Here is a 21,885-nt window from a genome sequence, read left to right as displayed (position 1 = left end):
AATTAAGATGAATTGAGAAAGAGCCAGTGTGTGTGTGTATAGAGGTGTGGTGTGTGTATAGAGGTGAGGTGTGTATAGAGGTGTGGTGTGTGTATAGAGGTGTGGTGTGTGTATAGAGGTGTGGTGTGTGTATAGAGGTGAGGTGTGTGTATAGAGGTGTGGTGTGTGTATAGAGGTGTGGTGTGTGTATAGAGGTGTGGTGTGTGTATAGAGGTGTGGTGTGTGTATAGAGGTGTGGTGTGTGTATAGAGGTGTGGTGTGTGTATAGAGGTGTGGTGTGTGTATAGAGGTGTGGTGTGTGTATAGAGGTGTGGTGTGTGTATAGAGGTGTGGTGTGTGTATAGAGGTGTGGTGTGTGTATAGAGGTGTGGTGTGTGTATAGAGGTGTGGTGTGTGTATAGAGGTGTGGTGTGTGTAGAGGTGTGGTGTGTGTATAGAGGCGTGGTGTGTGTATAGAGGTGTGGTGTGTGTATAGAGGTGTGGTGTGTGTATAGAGGTGTGGTGTGTGTATAGAGGTGTGGTGTGTGCTGACCCACATTAACACCTGATACTGTTGGATCCTTTCCTTCCCATCCTCTTAGTGTTCCAATCCACATTCTGACCCGGCTCAGCCGGTTACCCCCGACAACGCTGTGAGTGAGAGTGCTCTTTAGTAACAGTTATTTATTATTGTTTTCTGCAGTTAGAGAGAATCACTCTTCATCATCAGTCATGTTACAGGTCTTAATGATTTCAACAACAGAGTGATCATTACAGGAGTTTAACATGCTGTTGGTGTGTCAGTCTCTGTCTCTCAGAGTCCTGAGGATATAGTTCTCTCTCTCCAGCTGGGCGTTCCTTTCTGATAGTTCTTTAATCTGTTCCCATAGCGACTCCACTTCCTCTCTGACCGCCAGCATCAGGTGGGTCTTTACAAGGTCCTGAAATATAGAAAACAATCTACACTGAGTGTACAAAACATTAAGAACACCTTCCTAATATTGAGTTCCACCCCGTTTTGCCCTCAGAACAGCCTCAATTCATCGGGGCATGGACTCTACAAGGTCTTGAAAGCGTTCCACAGGGATGCTGGCAGATGTTGACTCCAATGCTTCCCACAGTTGTCAAGTTGGCTGGATGTCCTTTGGGTGGTAGACCATTTTTGATACACGCAGGAAACTGTTGCAGTTCTTGACACAAACCGGTGCGCCTGGCACCTACTACCATACCCAATTCAAAGGCACTTTAATATTTTGTCTTGCCCATTCACCCTCTGAATGGCACACATACACAATCTGTGTCTCAATTGTCTCAAGGCTTAAAAATCCTTCTTTAACCTGTCTCCTCCCCTTCATCTACACTGAAGTGGATTTAACAAGTGACATCAATAAGGGATCACAGCTTTCACCTGGATTCACCTGGTCAGTCTGTCATGGAAAGTTCTTAATGTTTTGTCTACTCATTGTATATCACAATACATGACATCAGAATAAGGTTATTACACAACAGAGACCTGTATATCACAATACATGACATCAGAATAAGGTTATTACACAACAGAGACCTGTATATCACAATACATGACATCAGAATAAGGTTATTACACAACAGAGACCTGTATATCACAATACATGATATCAGAATAAGGTTATTACACAACAGAGACCTGTATATCACAATACATGACATCAGAATAAGGTTATTACACAACAGAGACCTGTATATCACAATACATGACATCAGAATAAGGTTATTACACAACAGAGACCTGTATATCACAATACATGATATCAGAATAAGGTTATTACACAACAGAGACCTGTATATCACAATACATGACATCAGAATAAGGTTATTACACAACAGAGACCTGTATATCACAATACATGACATCAGAATAAGGTTATTACACAACAGAGACCTGTATATCACAATACATGACATCAGAATAAGGTTATTACACAACAGAGACCTGTATATCACAATACATGACATCAGAATAAGGTTAAGGTTGTTAAACAACAGAGACCTACCATGGCTTGCTCGATCTTGTTGTCTATTGCGATCATGCTGCTGCTAGACCCACTGCAAACACAACACAATAAACAGTTTAGAATAGTGTTTACATTAGTCATTTAGCAGAAGCTCTTATCCACAGCCACTTACAGGACCAATTAGCGTTAAGTGCCTTGCTTAAGGGCACCGACAGATTTTTCACCTAGTCGGCTCGGGGATTAGAACCAGCGACCTTTCGATTACTGGCACAACGCTCTTAACCACTGTGTTTATGTGTGTGTGTGTGTTTATGTGTGTGTGTTTATGTGTGTGTGTTTATGTGTGTGTGTGTTTATGTGTGTGTTTATGTGTGTGTGTGTGTGTGTCTAGATCCATTGTAATGTGGTGGCACATGGTTCACATCAGAGTATGTGAGTGGAGTTTTTGGATTTTGCATGCCTTCTCAAACAGCTGCAACTGTATATGCATTCACACATCAAGTCCTTTCTTGAGTTGGGCTCTGGGATGGAACAACTGTTGAACATCTGCGCTTGTGGTTGTTTGTGGGGGAAAGGGGTCGAGTGTGTTTGAGTGTGTGTGTGTGTGTGTGTATGTATGTATCCCACATCTGTTGCTATGGGGTAATGATTGATGTTAGAGACAATACAGGATGAATCACAATACCGTATTTTCCGCACTATAAGGCGCACCGGAGTATAAGCCGCAGCAGCTAAATTGAATGATATTGAATGATGTGTACATATATAAGCCGCACTGGACTATAAGCCGCAGGTGTTTTAATGTTTAATTACCATATGTAAGGGTTCGTGCACAGAGGGGATTGTCGGGAAAGAGACAAACTGTCTCGCTCTCGTAATGTCTGTCTGTCTTGCTCTCGTTCTGTCTCTCGTACCACTCTCGGTTCCACTTTTACTTTTGCGCGCTACCTGTCTCACTCTTTTCCGGCCTCCAGCTTTTCCTGCTGGAGCCCGCCGCTTAAAGGTGGGGGGCGCGGACCGGTCATAGAGCCCATAGAGTTAAAGTTGGTGGACTGTAACCTGTAAAATCCATAGATTTAGGAGGTCTTCTAGTGGCCGTTAGCTGTAAAAATCCATAGATTAGCCGCACCGTTATATAAGCCGCAGGGTCGAAAAATGGGGAAAAAAGGCGCGGTTTATAGTCCGAAAATTACGGTAATTGTTTGCCAAACATTTTATTTTTGTATTGGCAATCCGGGTTATAGGTAACAATCCTTCCGGGTTCTCCTCCAAACACGGCGAGTTGAGTTGATGGCAAAGAGCTCGATTTTGGTCTCATCTGACCACAACACTTTCAACCCGTTCTCCTCTGAATCATTCAGATGTTCATTGGCAAACTTCAGACGGGCCTGTATTTGTGCTTTCTTGAGCAGGGGGACCTTGCGGGCGCTGCAGGATTTCAGTCCTTCACGGCGTAGTGTGTTACCAATTGTTTTCTTGGAGACTATGGTCCCAGCTGCCTTGAGATCATTGACAAGATCGTCCTGTTTATTTCTGGGCTGATTCCTCACCGTTCTCATGATCATTGCAACTCCACGAGGTGAGATCTTGCATGGAGCCCCAGGCCGAGGGAGATTGACAGTTCTTTTGTGTTTCTTCCATTTGCGAATAATCGCACCAAATGGACACTACATCACCACAGTCCCGCTCTTGCTCTTGGTCCTCATCTTTGTAAATCACCTTGATTTAGCACCTGTGTGTTTTATCAGTTTCTTTATGAAAGTATTTAGTGAACTCCGTGACAGTAGCTAAAGCAAGGGGCTATAGCAGCACACAAGTAGACTACAAGTGCATGCTGGGCCGGGCACGCCCTGAGCTGGTGAAGGGAGTGGTACTGGAGCGACATTGGAGCAGGTGAGAAGGCCAACGCTCCAGTCAACTTGGGCACCCTCTGCTCCTCGCTCCGCTCCAGCTCCGCTCAAATACTCTGGTTCATATTCATGTCTATTCCTAAACTGAACACCTCAAACAATCTAACACATTCCACTGCAGCGAAAACACACACCAATCTAAAATGGCACCCTATTCCCTACAAAGTGCAGTATATAAACCAGGGATTAGATTGCCATCAGATTTGCCCACAGTCTCTTCAGATCACCCAGCATACAGCCAGCTGAGCCCCAACGTTAACCCAGCCCCAGCCAGCTTCCCTAACCCCACAGAGCCAGCTGAGCCCCAACGTTAACCCAGCCAGCTTCCCTAACCCCCACAGAGCCAGCTGAGCCCCCAACGTTAACCCAGCCCCAGCCAGCTTCCCTAACCCCACAGAGCCAGCTGAGCCCCAACGTTAACCCAGCCCCAGCCAGCTTCCCTAACCCCACAGAGCCAGCTGAGCCCCAACGTTAACCCAGCCCCAGCCAGCTTCCCTAACCCCACAGAGCCAGCTGAGCCCCAACGTTAACCCAGCCCCAGCCAGCTTCCCTAACCCCACAGAGCCAGCTGAGCCCCAACGTTAACCCAGCCCCAGCCAGCTTCCCTAACCCCACAGAGCCAGCTGAGCCCCAACGTTAACCCAGCCAGCTTCCCTAACCCCACAGAGCCAGCTGAGCCCCAACGTTAACCCAGCCAGCTTCCCTAACCCCACAGAGCCAGCTGAGCCCCAACGTTAACCCAGCCTCAGCCAGCTTCCCTAACCCCACAGAGCCAGCTGAGCCCCAACGTTAACCCAGCCCCAGCCAGCTTCCCTAACCCCACAGAGCCAGATGAGCCCCAACGTTAACCCAGCCCCAGCCAGCCAATCAATCCCAGAAGAGAGAAGACTTTGTCTGTGGATGTAGATTATGTCCTGATTCTATCCACGCGTCTCATTGGCTAATCCTTTTTTCAAGGCGAGGGGGGGGAGTGTGTGTGCTCACGAGGTACCATTCTGCCTCTCCTACACGCCACACTGTCCTGCACTCTCATTGGTTCACACAGGTGCAAACTCATTCTAAACCCCACCCACTCAGTGTGTTAGCCAATGACAACACGTGGCATTCTCAGCTGCCCACTCGCGCCGAGTATGTTGATTATCTTTCCAGGATCAACAGACTCTCTGACTCGTCTGTGTTATCGTATAAATATTGAGTGGAGGATTAGGTGTCACCACAGGAGAGAGTCAGGCTGGGATACAACACACCAGAATCCACTGACCGACACACAGAGCTGTTCAATCTCTCAACCTCATCCAGAGACACAGAGCTGTTCAATCTCTCAACCTCATCCAGAGACACAGAGCTGTTCAATCTCTCAACCTCATCCAGAGACACAGAGCTGTTCAATCTCTCAACCTCATCCAGAGACACAGAGCTGTTCAATCTCTCAACCTCATCCAGAGACACAGAGCTGTTCAATCTCTCAACCTCATCCAGAGACACAGAGCTGTTCAATCTCTCAACCTCATCCAGAGACACAGAGCTGTTCAATCTCTCAACCTCATCCAGAGACACAGAGCTGTTCAATCTCTCAACCTCATCCAGAGACACAGAGCTGTTCAATCTCTCAACCTCATCCAGAGACACAGAGCTGATATTGACAACACAAACAACCTTGAGTGAGTGTGAGTGAGTGTGAGAGTGAGAGAGTGTGAGTGAGAGTGAGAGAGGGAGGAATGAGAAGGGGACACTGAAGAGGCTGAAATATACTTTAAACAGAGAGGAAAGAGTGCCTGCTTAGGGGAGGAGGCAGCCTAATCAGCCCCCAGCCAGTCTCAGGCCTCTAGCTCATTCACTTCCTCATCACCCATCCCCCACATCAGCCACAATAATATTAAGGAGACTAAATGACTTGGCGTTACCCTGGATTGTAAACTTGTTATGGTCAAAACATATCGATTCAATGGCTGTAAAGATGGGAAGAGATCTGTCCATGACAAAGAGATGCTCTGCTTTTTTGACACCACACTCCACAAAGCAAGTCCTGCAGGCTCTAGTTGTGTCTTGATTATTGTCCAGTCATATGGTCAAGTGCTGCAAAGAAGGACCTACATTCAACAAAAATATAAAACGCAAAATGCAAAAATTTCTAAGATTTTACTGAGTTACAGTTCATATTAGAAAATCAACCAATTTAAATAAATTCATTAGGCCCTAATCTATGGATTTCACATGACGTGTAGCTCAGTTGGTAGAGCATGGCGCTTGCAACGCCAGGGTTGTGGGTTCGATTCCCACGGGGGGCCAGTATGAAATAATGTATGCACTCACTAACTGTATGTCGCTCTGGATAAGAGCGTCTGCTAAATGACTAAAATGTAAATGTAAATATGCATCTATTGGTCACAGATACCTTAAAAAATAGGTAGGGGCATGGATCAGAAAACCAGTCAGTATCTGATGTGACCACCATTTGCCTCATGCAGCGTGACACATCTCCTTCACATAGAGTTGATCAGGCTGTTGATTGTGGCCTGTGGAATGTTGTCCCCCTCCTATTCAATGGCTGTGCGAAGTTGCTGGATATTGGCGGGAACTGGAACACGCTGTCGTACATGTTGATCCAGAGCATCCCAAACATGCTCAATGGGTGACAAGTCCGGTGAGTATGCAGGCCATGGAAGAACTGGGACATTTTCAGCTTCCAGGAATTGTGTACAGATCCTTGTGACATGGGGCCATCCATTATCATGCTGAAACATGAGGTGATGGCGGTGGATAAATGGCACGACATTGGGCCTCAGGATCTCGTCACGGTATCTCTGTGCATTCAAATTGCCATCAATAAAATCTAATTGTGTTCATTGTCCGTAGCTTATGCCTGCCTGCCCATACCATAACCCCACCACCACCATGGGGCACTCTGTTCACAACGTTGACATCAGCAATACGCTTGCCACACAACACCATACATGCTGTCTACCATCTGCCCGGTACAGTTGAAATCAGGATTTATCCGTGAAGAGCACACTTCTCCAGCGTGCCAGTGGCCATCGAAGGTGATCATTTGCCCACTGAAGTCGGTTACAACGCCGAAAGTTTGTGCATAAATTCTTCGGTTGTGCAAATCCACTTTCATCAGCTGTCCGGGTGGCTGGTCGTAGATGATCCCGCAGGTGAAGAAGCTGGATGGGTTAGGTTAGGGTTAGGGTTAGGGTTAGGGGTAGGGTTAGGGGTAGGGTTAGGTCCTGGGCTGGTGTGGTTAGGGTTAGGTCCTGGGCTGGATGGGTTAGGGTTAGGGTTAGGTCCTGGGCTGGTGTGGTTAGGGTTAGGGTTAGGGTTAGGGTTAGGTCCTGGGCTGGATGGGTTAGGTTAGGGTTAGGTCCTGGGCTGGTGTGGTTAGGGTTAGGTCCTGGGCTGGTGTGGTTAGGGTTAGGTCCTGGGCTGGATGGGTTAGGGTTAGGTTAGGGTTAGGTCCTGGGCTGGATGGGTTAGGGTTAGGGTTAGGGTTAGGTCCTGGGCTGGTGTGGTTAGGGTTAGGTCCTGGGCTGGATGGGTTAGGGTTAGGTCCTGGGCTGGATGGGTTAGGGTTAGGGTTAGGGTTAGGTCCTGGGCTGGTGTGATTAAGGTTAGGTCCTGGGCTGGATGGGTTAGGGTTAGGGTTAGGTCCTGGGCTGGATGGGTTAGGGTTAGGGTTAGGTCCTGGGCTGGATGGGTTAGGGTTAGGGTTAGGTCCTGGGCTGGATGGGTTAGGGTTAGGGTTAGGTCCTGGGCTGGTTACATGTGGTCTGTGGTTGTGAGGCCGGTTGGACGTACTGCCAAATTCTCTACAACAACTTATGGTAGAGAAATTACAATGATATTCTCTGGTGGACATTCCTGCAGTCAGCATGCCAATTGCACACTCCCTCAAAACTTGGCACATCTGTGTTTAATAGTCACAAGTGTTGCAGGTGTGATTGCAGGGTACAGTGGATATCTTAGGCTCTGAGCTGCAACATGCAGGACTAATGAAATAACAGAATGACAATGGTAATAAAAGGTGGAGGTACCTGACTAGTGGTGTCTATTCAGCAGACTAGTGGTGTCTATTCAGCAGACTAGTGGTGTCTATTCAGCAGACTAGTGGTGTCTATTCAGCTGACTAGTGGTGTCTATTCAGCAGACTAGTGGTGTCTATTCAGCTGACTAGTGGTGTCTATTCAGCAGCCTGATGGTCTGGGGGTAGAAACTATTGGCCAATCTGTTTAGTTTTATCCATGTACTGTACTGCCTGTGTCTGAGTGATTGTAGCGGGGAGAACAGGGCTTGGCTTGGGTCCCTGATGATCTTCCTGACCTTCCTGTGACACCTGGTGGTGTAGGTGTCCTGGAGGGCAGGCAGTGAGCACCCAGTGGTGTAGGTGTCCTGGAGGGCAGGCAGTGAGCACCCAGTGGTGCGTTCAGCTGCACGCATCACCCTCTGACTATGTGTAACTGACAGTGTATGTCCTGTTTGGCTCCCGAGTGGCGCAGCGGTCTAAGGCACTGCATCTCAGTGTTTGAGGCGTCACTACAGACCCCCTGGTTCGATTCCAGGCTGTATCACAACCGGCCGTGATTGGGAGTCCCATAGGGCGGCGCACAATTGGCCCAGCGTCGTCCGGGTTTGGCCGGTGTAGTCCATCATTGTAAATAAGAATTTGTTCTTAACCGACTTGCCTAGTTAAATAAAGGTTAAATTATTTTATTTTTTTAATATGTAGGCTGTGTAACAGACAGTGTATGTCGTGATATGTAGGCTGTGTAACAGACAGTGTATGTCGTGATATGTAGGCTGTGTAACAGACAGTGTATGTCCTGATATGTAGGCTGTGTAACAGACAGTGTATGTCGTGATATGTAGGCTGTGTAACAGACAGTGTATGTCGTGATATGTAGGCTGTGTAACAGACAGTGTATGTCGTGATATGTAGGCTGTGTAACAGACAGTGTATGTCGTGATATGTAGGCTGTGTAACAGACAGTGTATGTCGTGATATGTAGGCTGTGTAACAGACAGTGTATGTCGTGATATGTAGGCTGTGTAACAGACAGTGTATGTCCTGATATGTAGGCTGTGTAACAGACAGTGCATGTCCTGATATGTAGGCTGTGTAACAGACAGTGCATGTCCTGATATGTAGGCTGTGTAACAGACAGTGCATGTCCTGATATGTAGGCTTTGTAACAGACAGTGTATGTCCTGATATGTAGGCTGTGTAACAGACAGTGTATGTCCTGATATGTAGGCTGTGTAACAGACAGTGCATGTCCTGATATGTAGGCTGTGTAACAGACAGTGTATGTCCTGATATGTAGGCTGTGTAACAGACAGTGTATGTCCTGATATGTAGGCTGTGTAACAGACAGTGTATGTCCTGATATGTAGGCTGTGTAACAGACAGTGTATGTCCTGATATGTAGGCTGTGTAACAGACAGTGTATGTCCTGATATGTAGGCTGTGTAACAGACAGTGTATGTCCTGATATGTAGGCTGTGTAACAGACAGTGTATGTCCTGATATGTAGGCTGTGTAACAGACAGTGTATGTCCTGATATGTAGGCTGTGTAACAGACAGTGTATGTCGTGATATGTAGGCTGTGTAACAGACAGTGTATGTCCTGATATGTAGGCTGTGTAACAGACAGTGTATGTCGTGATATGTAGGCTGTGTAACAGACAGTGTATGTCCTGATATGTAGGCTGTGTAACAGACAGTGTATGTCCTGATATGTAGGCTGTGTAACAGACAGTGTATGTCGTGATATGTAGGCTGTGTAACAGACAGTGTATGTCCTGATATGTAGGCTGTGTAACAGACAGTGTATGTCGTGATATGTAGGCTGTGTAACAGACAGTGTATGTCCTGATATGTAGGCTGTGTAACAGACAGTGTATGTCGTGATATGTAGGCTGTGTAACAGACAGTGTATGTCCTGATATGTAGGCTGTGTAACAGACAGTGTATGTCGTGATATGTAGGCTGTGTAACAGACAGCCTAGATGCTACTGAATATCAATGTAATATAGTCAAATGAAGTCCTAGAATAGTAGGTGTCTCTATGGGTTTCTTCTCAGTTCAGAACCTTCTAGTTAGATTGTTCTTGTTTTAAATGTATGTAGTTCTGTCCTTGAGCTGTTGTCTATTAATGTTCTGTATTATGTCATGTTTCATGTTCTGTGTGGACCCCAGGAAGAGTAGCTGCTGCTTTCACAACAGCTAATGGGGATCCATAATAAACCCCAGGAAGAGTAGCTGCTGCCTGGGCAACAGCTAATGGGGATCCCTAATAAACCCCAGGAAGAGTAGCTGCTGCTTTCACAACAGCTAATGGGGATCCCAATAAACCCCAGGAAGAGTAGCTGCTGCTTTCACAACAGCTAATGGGGATCCCTAATAAACCCCAGGAAGAGTAGCTTCTGCTTTCACAACAGCTAATGGGGATCCCTAATAAACCCCAGGAAGAGTAGCTGCTGCTTTCACAACAGCTAATGGGGATCCCTAATAAACCCCAGGAAGAGTAGCTGCTGCTTTCACAACAGCTAATGGGGATCCCTAATAAACCCCAGGAAGAGTAGCTTCTGCTTTCACAACAGCTAATGGGGATCCCTAATAAACCCCAGGAAGAGTAGCTTCTGCTTTCACAACAGCTAATGGGGATCCCTAATAAACCCCAGGAAGAGTAGCTGCTGCTTTCACAACAGCTAATGGGGATCCCTAATAAACCCCAGGAAGAGTAGCTGCTGCTTTCACAACAGCTAATGGGGATCCCTAATAAACCCCAGGAAGAGTAGCTGCTGCTTTCACAACAGCTAATGGGGATCCCTAATAAACCCCAGGAAGAGTAGCTGCTGCTTTCACAACAGCTAATGGGGATCCCTAATAAACCCCAGGAAGAGTAGCTGCTGCTTTCACAACAGCTAATGGGGATCCCTAATAAACCCCAGGAAGAGTAGCTGCTGCTTTCACAACAGCTAATGGGGATCCCTAATAAACCCCAGGAAGAGTAGCTGCTGCTTTCACAACAGCTAATGGGGATCCCTAATAAACCCCAGGAAGAGTAGCTGCTGCTTTCACAACAGCTAATGGGGATCCCTAATAAACCCCAGGAAGAGTAGCTTCTGCTTTCACAACAGCTAATGGGGATCCCTAATAAACCCCAGGAAGAGTAGCTGCTGCTTTCACAACAGCTAATGGGGATCCCTAATAAACCCCAGGAAGAGTAGCTGCTGCTTTCACAACAGCTAATGGGGATCCCTAATAAACCCCAGGAAGAGTAGCTGCTGCTTTCACAACAGCTAATGGGGATCCCTAATAAACCCCAGGAAGAGTAGCTGCTGCTTTCACAACAGCTAATGGGGATCCCTAATAAACCCCAGGAAGAGTAGCTGCTGCTTTCACAACAGCTAATGGGGATCCCTAATAAACCCCAGGAAGAGTAGCTGCTGCTTTCACAACAGCTAATGGGGATCCCAATAAAATGCCAAGTTAGGGTTAGGGTTATAAACAACCAGAATGGAGATATGTGTGTGTGTTTGTGTGTGTGGGGGGTGTTGCAGTATTTAGGCCATATCTGTGATTGTGTTCACTGTACTGTGAAGTGCAGGCACTAGTTGCCTTACTTCTCTATTCTGAGCAGAGAAACTGGGAAGGTGTGGAGCCTGGCATTGAGCCGGCATGACTGACAGGAGAGTGATACTTTCACAAGTCCAACCTGGGGTTCATCCGTATATACACAACTCTGGGTGGCCTCTCTATCACACTGTGAGGTATTTGGGGCTCTGCTACTACCCCCCACACACACACACACACACACAATAGAGAAACACGGCGCTCGCTCAAAAACACCTCCTTCCACTCAACAGAAACATGACGGAGGTCAAATCCACACACTGCACTAGACGGGGGTCTACCACACCACACCACACCATACCTGTCGTCCCCCGGCAGATGGACAGCCTCCCCGGAGCCGAACATGGACCAGGCCGAAGAAGTCTGGATGGGAGTCAGACTGGGTAGGAAAGTACCATCTCTACCCTGTAGAGGGGGTCCAGGGGAGCTGGGCTGGGAATGAGACACTCTCAATAGAGACTAGAGAGAGAGTGGACATGGAGAGAGAGTGGAGGGGGAGAGAGACCGCGAGAGGGGAGAGAGACAGAGGGGAGAAGAGACAGAGAGAGGGGGAGAGAGAGAGAGACAGACAGAGGGGGAGAGAGAGAGAGACAGACAGAGGGGGAGAGAGACAGAGGGGAGAAGAGACAGAGAGAGGGGGAGAGAGAGAGACAGACAGAGGGGGAGAGAGAAAGAGGGGAGAAGAGACAGAGAGAGGGGGAGAGAGAGAGGGGAGAAGAGACAGAGAGAGGGGGAGAAGAGACATAGAGAGGGGGAGAGAGAGAGAGGGGAGAGGAGACAGAGAGAGAGAGAGAGAGAGAGAGAGAGAGAGAGACAGACAGAGGGGGAGAGAGACAGAGAGAGGGGGAGAGAGATGGAGAGAGAGACAGACAGGGGGAGAGAGAGACAGACAGAGGGGGAGAGAGACAGAGGGGAGAAGAGACAGAGAGAGGGGGAGAGAGAGAGACAGACAGAGGGGGAGAGAGACAGAGAGAGGGGGAGAGAGATGGAGAGAGACAGAGAGAGGGGAGAGAGACAGAGAGAGGGGAGAGAGACAGAGAGAGGAGAGAGAGAGAGAGACAGACAGAGGGGGAGAGAGACGGAGAGAGATGGAGAGAGACGGAGAAGAGAGAGAGAGGGGGAGAGAGACAGAGAGAGGGGAGAAAGAGAGAGACAGACAGAGGGGGAGAGAGACGGAGAGAGATGGAGAGAGACGGAGAAGAGAGAGAGAGGGGGAGAAGAGACAGACAGAGGGGGGGGAGAGAGACAGAGAGGGGGAGACAGAGAGAGGGGAGAGAGACAGAGAGAGGGGACAAGAGAGAGGGGGAGAGAGACAGAGAGAGGGGAGAAGAGAGAGGGGGAGAGAGACAGAGAGAGGGGGGAGAGAGACAGAGAGAGGGGGGAGAGAGACAGAGAGAGGGGGAGAGAGACAGAGAGAGGGGGGAGAGAGACAGAGAGAGGGGGAGAGAGACAGAGAGAGGGGGAGAGAGACAGAGAGAGGGGGAGAGAGACAGAGAGAGGGGGGAGAGAGATAGAGAGAGGGGGGAGAGAGACAGAGAGAGGGGGAGAGAGACAGAGAGAGGGGGGAGAGAGACAGAGAGGGGGGAGACGGAGAAAAAACAGTTATGAAATATTTTTACGTTGCATGTTGGAATTTACAAGGATTGAAGAGCAGAAACCCAGACTTCCTGAAAGAAATTGATGATGTTGATATTGTAGTACTACAGGAAACATGGTGCAGAGGTGATGTTTCCACTGGCTGTCCACTAGGTTATAGGGAGATAATCGTACCATCCACCAAATTAAAAGGAATCACACAGGGCAGAGACTCAGGGGGAATGCTAATATGGTATAAATCTGAACTAACTAATTCAATCGAATTGATCAAAACAGGAGAATTCTTTATCTGACTACAAATAAACAAGGAGGCTGTCTTCCTCTGTGCCACATACATTCCCCCTTCAGAGTCACCCTACTTCAATGAAGAGAGTTTCTCCATTCTAGAGGGGGATATTAGTCACTTTCAGGCCCAAGGCAACGTGCTGGTCTGTGGAGACCTGACTGCTAGAACAGCAGAAGAACTAGACACTATTAACAGTCATGGGGACAAACCCCTACCGGGAAGCAACAACCTTTCCTTCCCCACATACCCCCCCGGAAACAACTATGACAAAGTAAAAAACAAAAATGGAGTACAGCTCCTGAAGCTCTGTCGAACACTGGGTCTGTACATAGTCAATGGTAGGCTTGGAGGGTACTCCTATGGTAGGTACACCTACAGCTCATCTCTTGGCAGCAGTACTGTAGACTACTTCATCACCGACCTCAACCCAGAGTCTCTCAGAGCGTTCACAGTCAGCCCACTAACACCTCTCTCTGACCACAGTAAAATCACAGTGTATCTGAGAAGAGCAGAAACCAACCATGAAGCATCACGGCCCAATAAATTACATGGTACTAAACAGGCCTATAGATGGAGTGCAAACAGTACAGAAATCTACCAAAAACCAATTAGTAGCCAAAAAATACAATCTCTCCTGGACAACTTTTTAGCCTTCACATTCTCCTACAGCAATGAAGGTGTAAATTTGGCCGTTTGGAACATTAACTTTATATTTTACAAATTAGCCTCCTTGGCTAATCTAAAGAAACATGAGAGCAAACCAAAAAGAACAGATAATGAAAATGGTTTGATAATGATAGCAAAAATCTAAGAAAGTCATTGAGAAATATACACTACCGGTCAAACGTTTTAGAACACCTACTCATTCCAGGGTGTTTCTTTATTTGTACTATTTTTTACATTGTAGAATAATAATGAAGACATCAAAACTAGGAAATAACACATATGGAATCATGTAGTTACCAAAAAAGTGTTAAACAAATCAAAATATATTTTATATTTGAGATTCTTCAAATAGCCACCCTTTGCCTTGATGACAGCTTTGCACACTCTTGGCATTCTCTCAACCAACTTCATGAGGTAGTCACCTGGAATGCATTTCAATTAACAGGTGTGCCTTCTTAAAAGCTAATTTGTGGAATTTCTTAATGCGTTTGAGCCAATCAGTTGTGTTGTGACAAGGTAGGGGGGGTATACAGAAGATAGCCCTATTTGGTAAAAGACCAAGTCCATATTATAGCAAGAACAGCTCAAATAAGCAAAGAGAAACGACAGTCCATCATTACTTTAAGACATGAAGGTCAGTCAATACGGAACATTTCAAGAACTTTGAAAGTTTCTTCAAGTGCAGTCGCAAAAACCATCAAGCGCTATGATGAAACTGGCTCTCATGAGGACCACCACAGGAATGGAAGACCCAGAGTTACCTCTGCTGCAGAGGATACGTTCATTAGAGTTACCAGCCTCAGAAATTGCAGCCCAAATAAATGCTTCACAGAGTTCAAGTAACACATCTCAACATCAACTGTTCAGAGGAGTGAATCAGGCCTTCATGGTCGAATTGCTGCAAAGAAACCACTACTAAAGGACACCAATAAGAAGAAGAGACTTGCTTGGGCCAAGAAACACGAGCAATTGACATTAGACCGTTGGAAATGTGTTGTTTGGTCTGGAGTCCAATTTGGAGAGTTTTGGTTCCAACCGCCTTGTCTTTCTGAGAAGCGGTGTGGGTGAACGGATGATCTCTGCATGTGTATTTCCCACCGTAAAGCATGGAGGAGGAGGTGTTATGGTGTGGGGGTGCTTTGCCACCCTTTGCCTTGATGACAGCTTTGCACACTCTTGGCATCTCTCAACCAGCTCAAAAAACGGAGGCGGAGGAGATGGCTGCCGTTTTACAGCCCTCTAACCAATTGTACTATTATGTGTGTTTTTTTGCATTATTTGTAATATATTCTGTAAATAATGTTTCTGACACCGTCTCATATAACCAAAAAGAGCTTCTGGATATCAGGACAGCGATTACTCACCTCGTATTGGACGAAGATTCGAGTCGGACGCGAAGGATATTCTACAGACACCCGACAAGGCCCAAATCCACGTCATTCACATGAGAAAGAGACGGGAGATATCGTGGAAGTAGGTCGGGGTGCCTTGTAAGGATCCGACGGCGAGCGAGTAATCTGCCTCTTCCATCAATCCTATTAGCCAATGTACAATCATTTGAAAACAAATTGGATGACCTAAGATTACGGTTATCCTACCAACGGGACATTAAAAACTGTAATATCTTATGTTTCACCGAGTCGTGGCTGAACGACGACATGGATAACATACAGCTGGCGGGATATACGCTACATCGGCAGGATAGAACGGCTGACTCCGGTAAGACAAGGGGTGGCGGTCTGTGTATATTTGTAAACAACAGCTGGTGCATAAAATCAAATACTAAGGAAGTCTCAAGGTTTTGCTCGCCTAAGGTAGAGTATCTCATGATAAGCTGTAGACCACACTATCTACCAAGAGAGTTTTCATCTATATTCTTCGTAGCTGTCTATTTACCACCACAAACCGATGCTGGCATTAAGACTGCACTCAATGAGCTGTATAAGGCCATAAGCAAACATGAAAACGCTCATCCAGAGGCAGCGCTCCTAGTGGCCGGGGACTTTAATGCAGGGAAACTTAAATCCGTTCTACCTAATTTCTACCACCATGTTAAATGTGCAACCAGAGGAAAAAATACTCTAGACCACCTTTACTCCACACACAGAGACGCATACAAAGCTCTCCCTCGCCCTCCATTTGGCAAATCTGACCATAACTCTATCCTCCTGATTCCTGCTTATAAGAAAAAACTAAAGCAGGAAGCACCAGTGACTCGGTTAATAAAAAATTGGTCAGATGACGCAGATGCTAAGCTACAGAACTGTTTTGCTAGCACAGACTGGAACATGTTCCGGGATTCTTCCGATGGCAGTGAGGAGTACACCACATCAGTCACTGGCTTCATCAATAAGTGCATCGATGATGCCGTCCCCACAGTGACCGTACGAACATACCCCAACCAGAAGCCATGGATTACAGGAAACATCCGCACTGAGCTAAAAGGGTAGAGCTGCCGCTTTCAAGGAGCGGGACTCTAACCCGGACGCTTATAAGAAATCCCGCTATGACCTCCGACGAACCATCAAACAGGCAAAGAGTCAATACAGAACTAAGATTAAATCGTACTACACCGGCTCTGACGCTCGTCGGATGTGGCAGGGCTTGAAAACTATTACAGACTACAAAGGGATGCACAGCCGCGAGCTGCCCAGTGACACAAGCCTACCAGATTAGCTAAATCACTTCTATGCTCACTTCGAGGCAAGCAACACTGAAGCATGCTTGAGAGCATCAGCTGTTCCGTATGACTATGTGATCACGCTCTCCGTAGCCGATGTGAGTAAGACCTTTAAGCAAGTCAACGTTCACAAGGCTGCAGGGCCAGACGGATTACCAGGACGTGTACTCCGAGCATGCGCTGACCAACTGGCAAGTGTCTTCACTGACATTTTCAACATGTCCCTGACTGAGTCTGTAATACCAACAGGTTTCAAGCAGACCACCATAGTCCCTGTGCCAAAGAACACTAAGATAACCTGCCTAAATGACTACCGACCCGTAGCACTGATGTCTGTAGCCATGAAGTGCTTTGAAAGGCTGGTCATGGCTCACATCAACACCATTATCCCAGAAACCCTAGACCCACTCCAATTTGCATACCGCCCCAACAGATCCACAGATGATGCAATCTCTATTGCACTCCACACTGCCCTTTCCCACCTGGAGAAGAGGAACACCTACGTGAGAATGCTATTCATTGACCCTAAGAACAAAAAAGGAACAGCACATTAGAAATCAGATAGATGGAATTGAGGAATCCATAGAATCAAACCACTTCTGGGAGAATTTGAATAAATTAAACAAACCTCATAATGAGGAATTGGCTATCCAAAATGGTGATATGTGGAGAAATCACTTTGCAAACATCTACAGCAATATAACAAAGAGCCCAGAACAAAAAGATGTACAAGAAAAATTACAAATCCTTGAATCAGCAGTCAAAGACTATCAGAATCCTGTGGATACCCCAATTACAGAACAAGAATTATTGGAAAAACTTTGCACTCTCCAACCCCAAAAAGGCCTGTGGTGCTGATGGTATTTTAAATGAAATTATCAAATATACAGACCACAAATTCAAATTGGCTATACTCAAACTCTTCAACATTATCCTAACTGCAGGTATTTCCCCCGATATTTGGAACCAAGGATTGAGCACACCGATCTATAAAAATGGAGACAAATTTGACCCAAATAATTACAGAGGAATGTGTGTTAACAGCAACTTGGGGACAATTCTCTGCAGTATCATAAATAGCAGACTACGTCGTTTTCTTGATGAACACAACGTCCTGAGCAGAAGCCAGATTGGGTTTTTAACAATCAGCACAACAGACCACATTTCTACCCTCTACAATCTAACTGACAAACAAGTAAACCAAAACAAAGGCAAAATCTATTCGTGTTTTGTAGACTTCAATAAAGCATTTGATTACATTTGGTACAAAGGTCTTTGTTATAAACTAATAGAAAGTGGTATTGGAGGGAAAACATGATGTTATTAAATCAATGTACACTAAAAACAAATGTGCATTTAAAATTGGCAACAAGCAAACAGCTCAGGGATGTAGAGTGAAACAGGGCTGCTCAATAAGTCCAACACTATTTAACATCTACATTAATGAATAGGCTAAAACATTAGAAGAATCGGCAGCACCTGGTCTCACCCTACACAACACTGAAATCAAGTGTCTGCTGTATGCAGATGACCTGGTGCTACTGTCTCGCACTAAGGAGGGGTTACAGCAGCATCTAGATCATCTGCACAGATTCTGTCAGACCTGGGCCCTGACCGTTAATCTAAAGAAAACGAATATAATGATATTCCAAAAAAGGTCCGGAAATCAGGATCACAAATATACATTCTATTTGGACACAGTTCTATTAGAACACACCAAAAATTACACATATCTAGGACTAAATATCAGCAACACAGGTAGCTTTCACATGGCTGTGAATGAGCTGAGAGAAAGCAAGAAGAGCATTTTATGTCATTAAAACGAACATTAGAATCTGGTCAAACTTTTCCAATCAGTTATAGAACCAATTGCTCTATATGGCAGCGAAGTATGGGGTATCTCTAATACTGAATTTACCAAATGGGACAAACATCCAATCGAAATACTGCATGCAGAGTTTTGCAAGACTGCAAAACTCAAAATAACGCATTTAGAGCAGAATTGGGCCAATACCCCCTCCTTATTCGAATAGAAAAAATAGCCATCAAATTTTACAACCATCTAAAAACAAGTGACCCCAAAACATTCCATCACACAGCTCTACTATGTCAAGAGATGAAACAAGAGAAGAGTCCCCTCAGCCAGCTGGTTCTGAGGCTCAGTTCACTAACCCAAACCAACCCCATAGAAGAACTGATTGAGTCTCTACTTGACACCAACAAACGCCCCATAATATCTGGCCCTCTGCCCTCCCTAAATCGTGGCATTGAACGGTTCAGCAGACTTTTAGCCCTCCATAACTGGCTACGAGACTACTGCAGCTCTGTGGGTGTAACATTTATTGACAATTTTGATACCTTCTGGAAACAAAGCTCGCATTATAAGGAGGATGGGATCCACCCAAATCATTTGGGTTCCTGGATCCTTTCACAGCATTTTAAGGCTGCATTGAGACAATGACTTATCAGCACTGCTGAACACTGTATGCATGAAACACTCGGTTTGTTATTTTAACTAAAATATAACCAATCTTTGTTAAACATAAACACCAAACGTGTTTTTGCATGGATTCCGCATCGCGGTTAGCTTTTACCAGTTAGGACCACTATCTCTTGTCCCGGAATCTCGCTTAACTGACAGGTTAAAGCCTGCTTGAAAGAGCCGCTAACCTAGCTAACCTAGCTAAGCTGCTAGCCATCAAGCTAACGAAGTTGTTACCAGATGAGTTTTCCAATGGAGCCTCTTTGTCTGGAGAACTAAATGAACGGTTCCAGCACTGTAGGAGCTGCATCTACTACGCTTTGTTTTGGGACAAACTGGATCACTCAGAGTTCCAATGCGGCAATTGTTCACTTGGCGAGGATTATAGGCTTGAGGTGGCTTCCTTGATCACGCAGGTCACCAGGTGGCTTCCTTGATCACGCAGGTCGCCAGCCCACGTAAGAAACTGGGGAAAACGCAGAGTGGAATGTTTACATTTTCTACGCCGGTGGCTGGACGGCGTTCGCGCTTGTTGGATACATCTCCGCCTTGTCGGTGTTGCAGCTCAATAGGTGTAACTTCTGGTCACAATTTCGATAACTTTTGGAAACAAAACACATTTTATAAGGAGGATGGGATCCACCCAAATCGTTTGGGTTCCTGGATCCTTTCACAGCATTATAAGGCTGCATTGAGACAATGATTTAGCAATGACCCAAGCCCAGCTCAGCTAATCCCTACCATTGTGACGCAGTTGTCAAAATGCTTCAGCAAATGTACATTACATCAGGGGCGTCGGTAGACACAATATAAGTAACCTAATTTATGTCCCTTTAACTGCCCTGAATACCACCGCTGATCCTACAGCTATTGTGTGCAGCAATCATGTGTATATGAACCAGATTTATACTGTTAGCACTGAGGCGGTGTGCCTGAGGAGGCAGTCCACTGTGTGCAGCTCACCCTGCACTAACATAAAGAACATGAGCACATCTACTGCTGCTAAGCTTCCCAGTAAAGCAATAAAAACAATCAAGCATCCCAGAAGAAAAGTGCTCAAAATAGCCCACGTTAACATATGTAGCTTAAGAAACAAGGTTCATGAAATCAATAATTTGCTAGTAACAGATGACATTAATATTCTGACAATCTCTGAAACTCACTCAGATAATGCCTTTGATGATACAGTGGTAGCAATACAAGGTTATAACATTTACAGAAAAGATAGAAATGCCAATGGTGGAGGTGTTGCTGTTTATATACAGAACCACATTCCTGTGAAGATTAGAGAGGATCTCATGTTAAATACTGTTGAAGTAATATGGCTACAGGTTCATCTGCCTCACCTAAAGCCCATTCTGGTGGGAAGCTGCTATAGACCACCACGTGCTAACAGTCAGTATCTGGATAACATGTGTGAAATGCTTGATAATGTATGTGATATCAATAGAGAGGTATACTTTCTGGGTGATTTAAATATTGACTGGCTGTCATCAGGCTGCCCACTCAAGAGAGAGTTTCAAACTGTAACCAGTGCCTGCAACCTGGTTCAGGTTATCAGTCAACCTACCAGGGTAGTTACAAACAGCACAGGAATTAAATCATCAACATGTATTGATCATATCTTTACTAATGCTGCAGAGATTTGTTTGAAAGCAGTATCCAAAGCCATTGGATGTAGTGATCACAATATAGTAGCCATATCTAGGAAAACCAAAGTTCCAAAGGCTGGGCCTAATATAGTGTATAAGAGGTCATACAATAAGTTTTGTAGTGATTCCTATGTTGTTGATGTAAATAATATTTGTTGGTCTGTGGTGTGTAATGAGGAGCAAATAGACGCTGCACTTGACACATTTATGAAATTGCTTATTCTAGTTACTAATAAGCATGCACACATTAAGAAAATGACTGTAAAAACTGAGGAAATGAGGAATTGAAAAATGGTATGGTTGAGAGGGATGAGGTAAAAGGAATGGCAAATAAGTCTGGCTGCACAACCGATTGGCAAACGTATTGCAAATTGAGAAATCATGTGACTAAACTGAATAAAAACAAGAAGAAACTACACTATGAAACAAGGATAAATGACATAAAGAATGATAGTAAAAAGCTTTGGAGCACCTTAAATGAAATTTTGGGCAAAAAGGCAAACTCAGCTCCATCATTAATTGAATCAGATGGCTCATTCATCACAAAACCAACTGATATTGCCAACTACTTTAATAACTTTTTCATTAGCAAACTTAAGCATGACATGCCAGCAACAAACGCTGACGCTACACATCCAAGTATATCTGACCAATTTATGAAAGACAAGCATTGTAATTTTGAATTCCGTCAAGTAAGTGTGGAAGAGGTGAACAAATTATTATTGTCGATCAGCAATGACAAGCCACCGGGGTCTGACAACTTGGATGGAAAATTACTGATCAACAATGACAAGCCACCGGGGTCTGACAACCTGGATGGAAAATTACTGGTATATATATAATGTATAATGGAGGAATTTATTGCCACTCCTATTTGCCATATCTTCAATCTAAGGCTACTAGAATGTTTGTGCCCCCAGGCCTGGAGGGAAGCAAAAGTCATTCCCCTACCCAAGAATAGTAAAGCCCCCTTAACTGGCTCAAATAGCCGACCAATCAGCCT

At 45.5% G+C, this 21,885-nt stretch overlaps 1 protein-coding gene across 2 annotated transcripts in view; it reads right to left on the bottom strand.

Annotated features, from left to right (window-relative positions):
* Positions 1–648: 648 nt before the first annotated feature.
* LOC121556906 (TSC22 domain family protein 4) overlaps positions 649–21,885 on the bottom strand; it is a 42,951-nt gene continuing 21,714 nt past the window's right edge. For both annotated transcript variants that reach the window (XM_041870788.1, XM_041870789.1), the window contains exons 3-5: positions 11,822–11,979; positions 2,013–2,064; positions 649–920 (exon numbers count right to left, since the gene is read on the bottom strand). In XM_041870788.1, the coding sequence (XP_041726722.1) occupies positions 780–920; positions 2,013–2,064; positions 11,822–11,979 (351 nt within the window). In that variant the 3' untranslated portion in view covers positions 649–779. The remainder of the gene's footprint in view (positions 921–2,012; positions 2,065–11,821; positions 11,980–21,885) is intronic.

The sequence above is a fragment of the Coregonus clupeaformis genome, unplaced genomic scaffold (assembly GCF_020615455.1).
Source record: "Coregonus clupeaformis isolate EN_2021a unplaced genomic scaffold, ASM2061545v1 scaf0168, whole genome shotgun sequence".
Classification (NCBI taxonomy): domain Eukaryota; kingdom Metazoa; phylum Chordata; class Actinopteri; order Salmoniformes; family Salmonidae; genus Coregonus; species Coregonus clupeaformis.
This window is presented reverse-complemented; position numbering and strand designations above follow the sequence as displayed.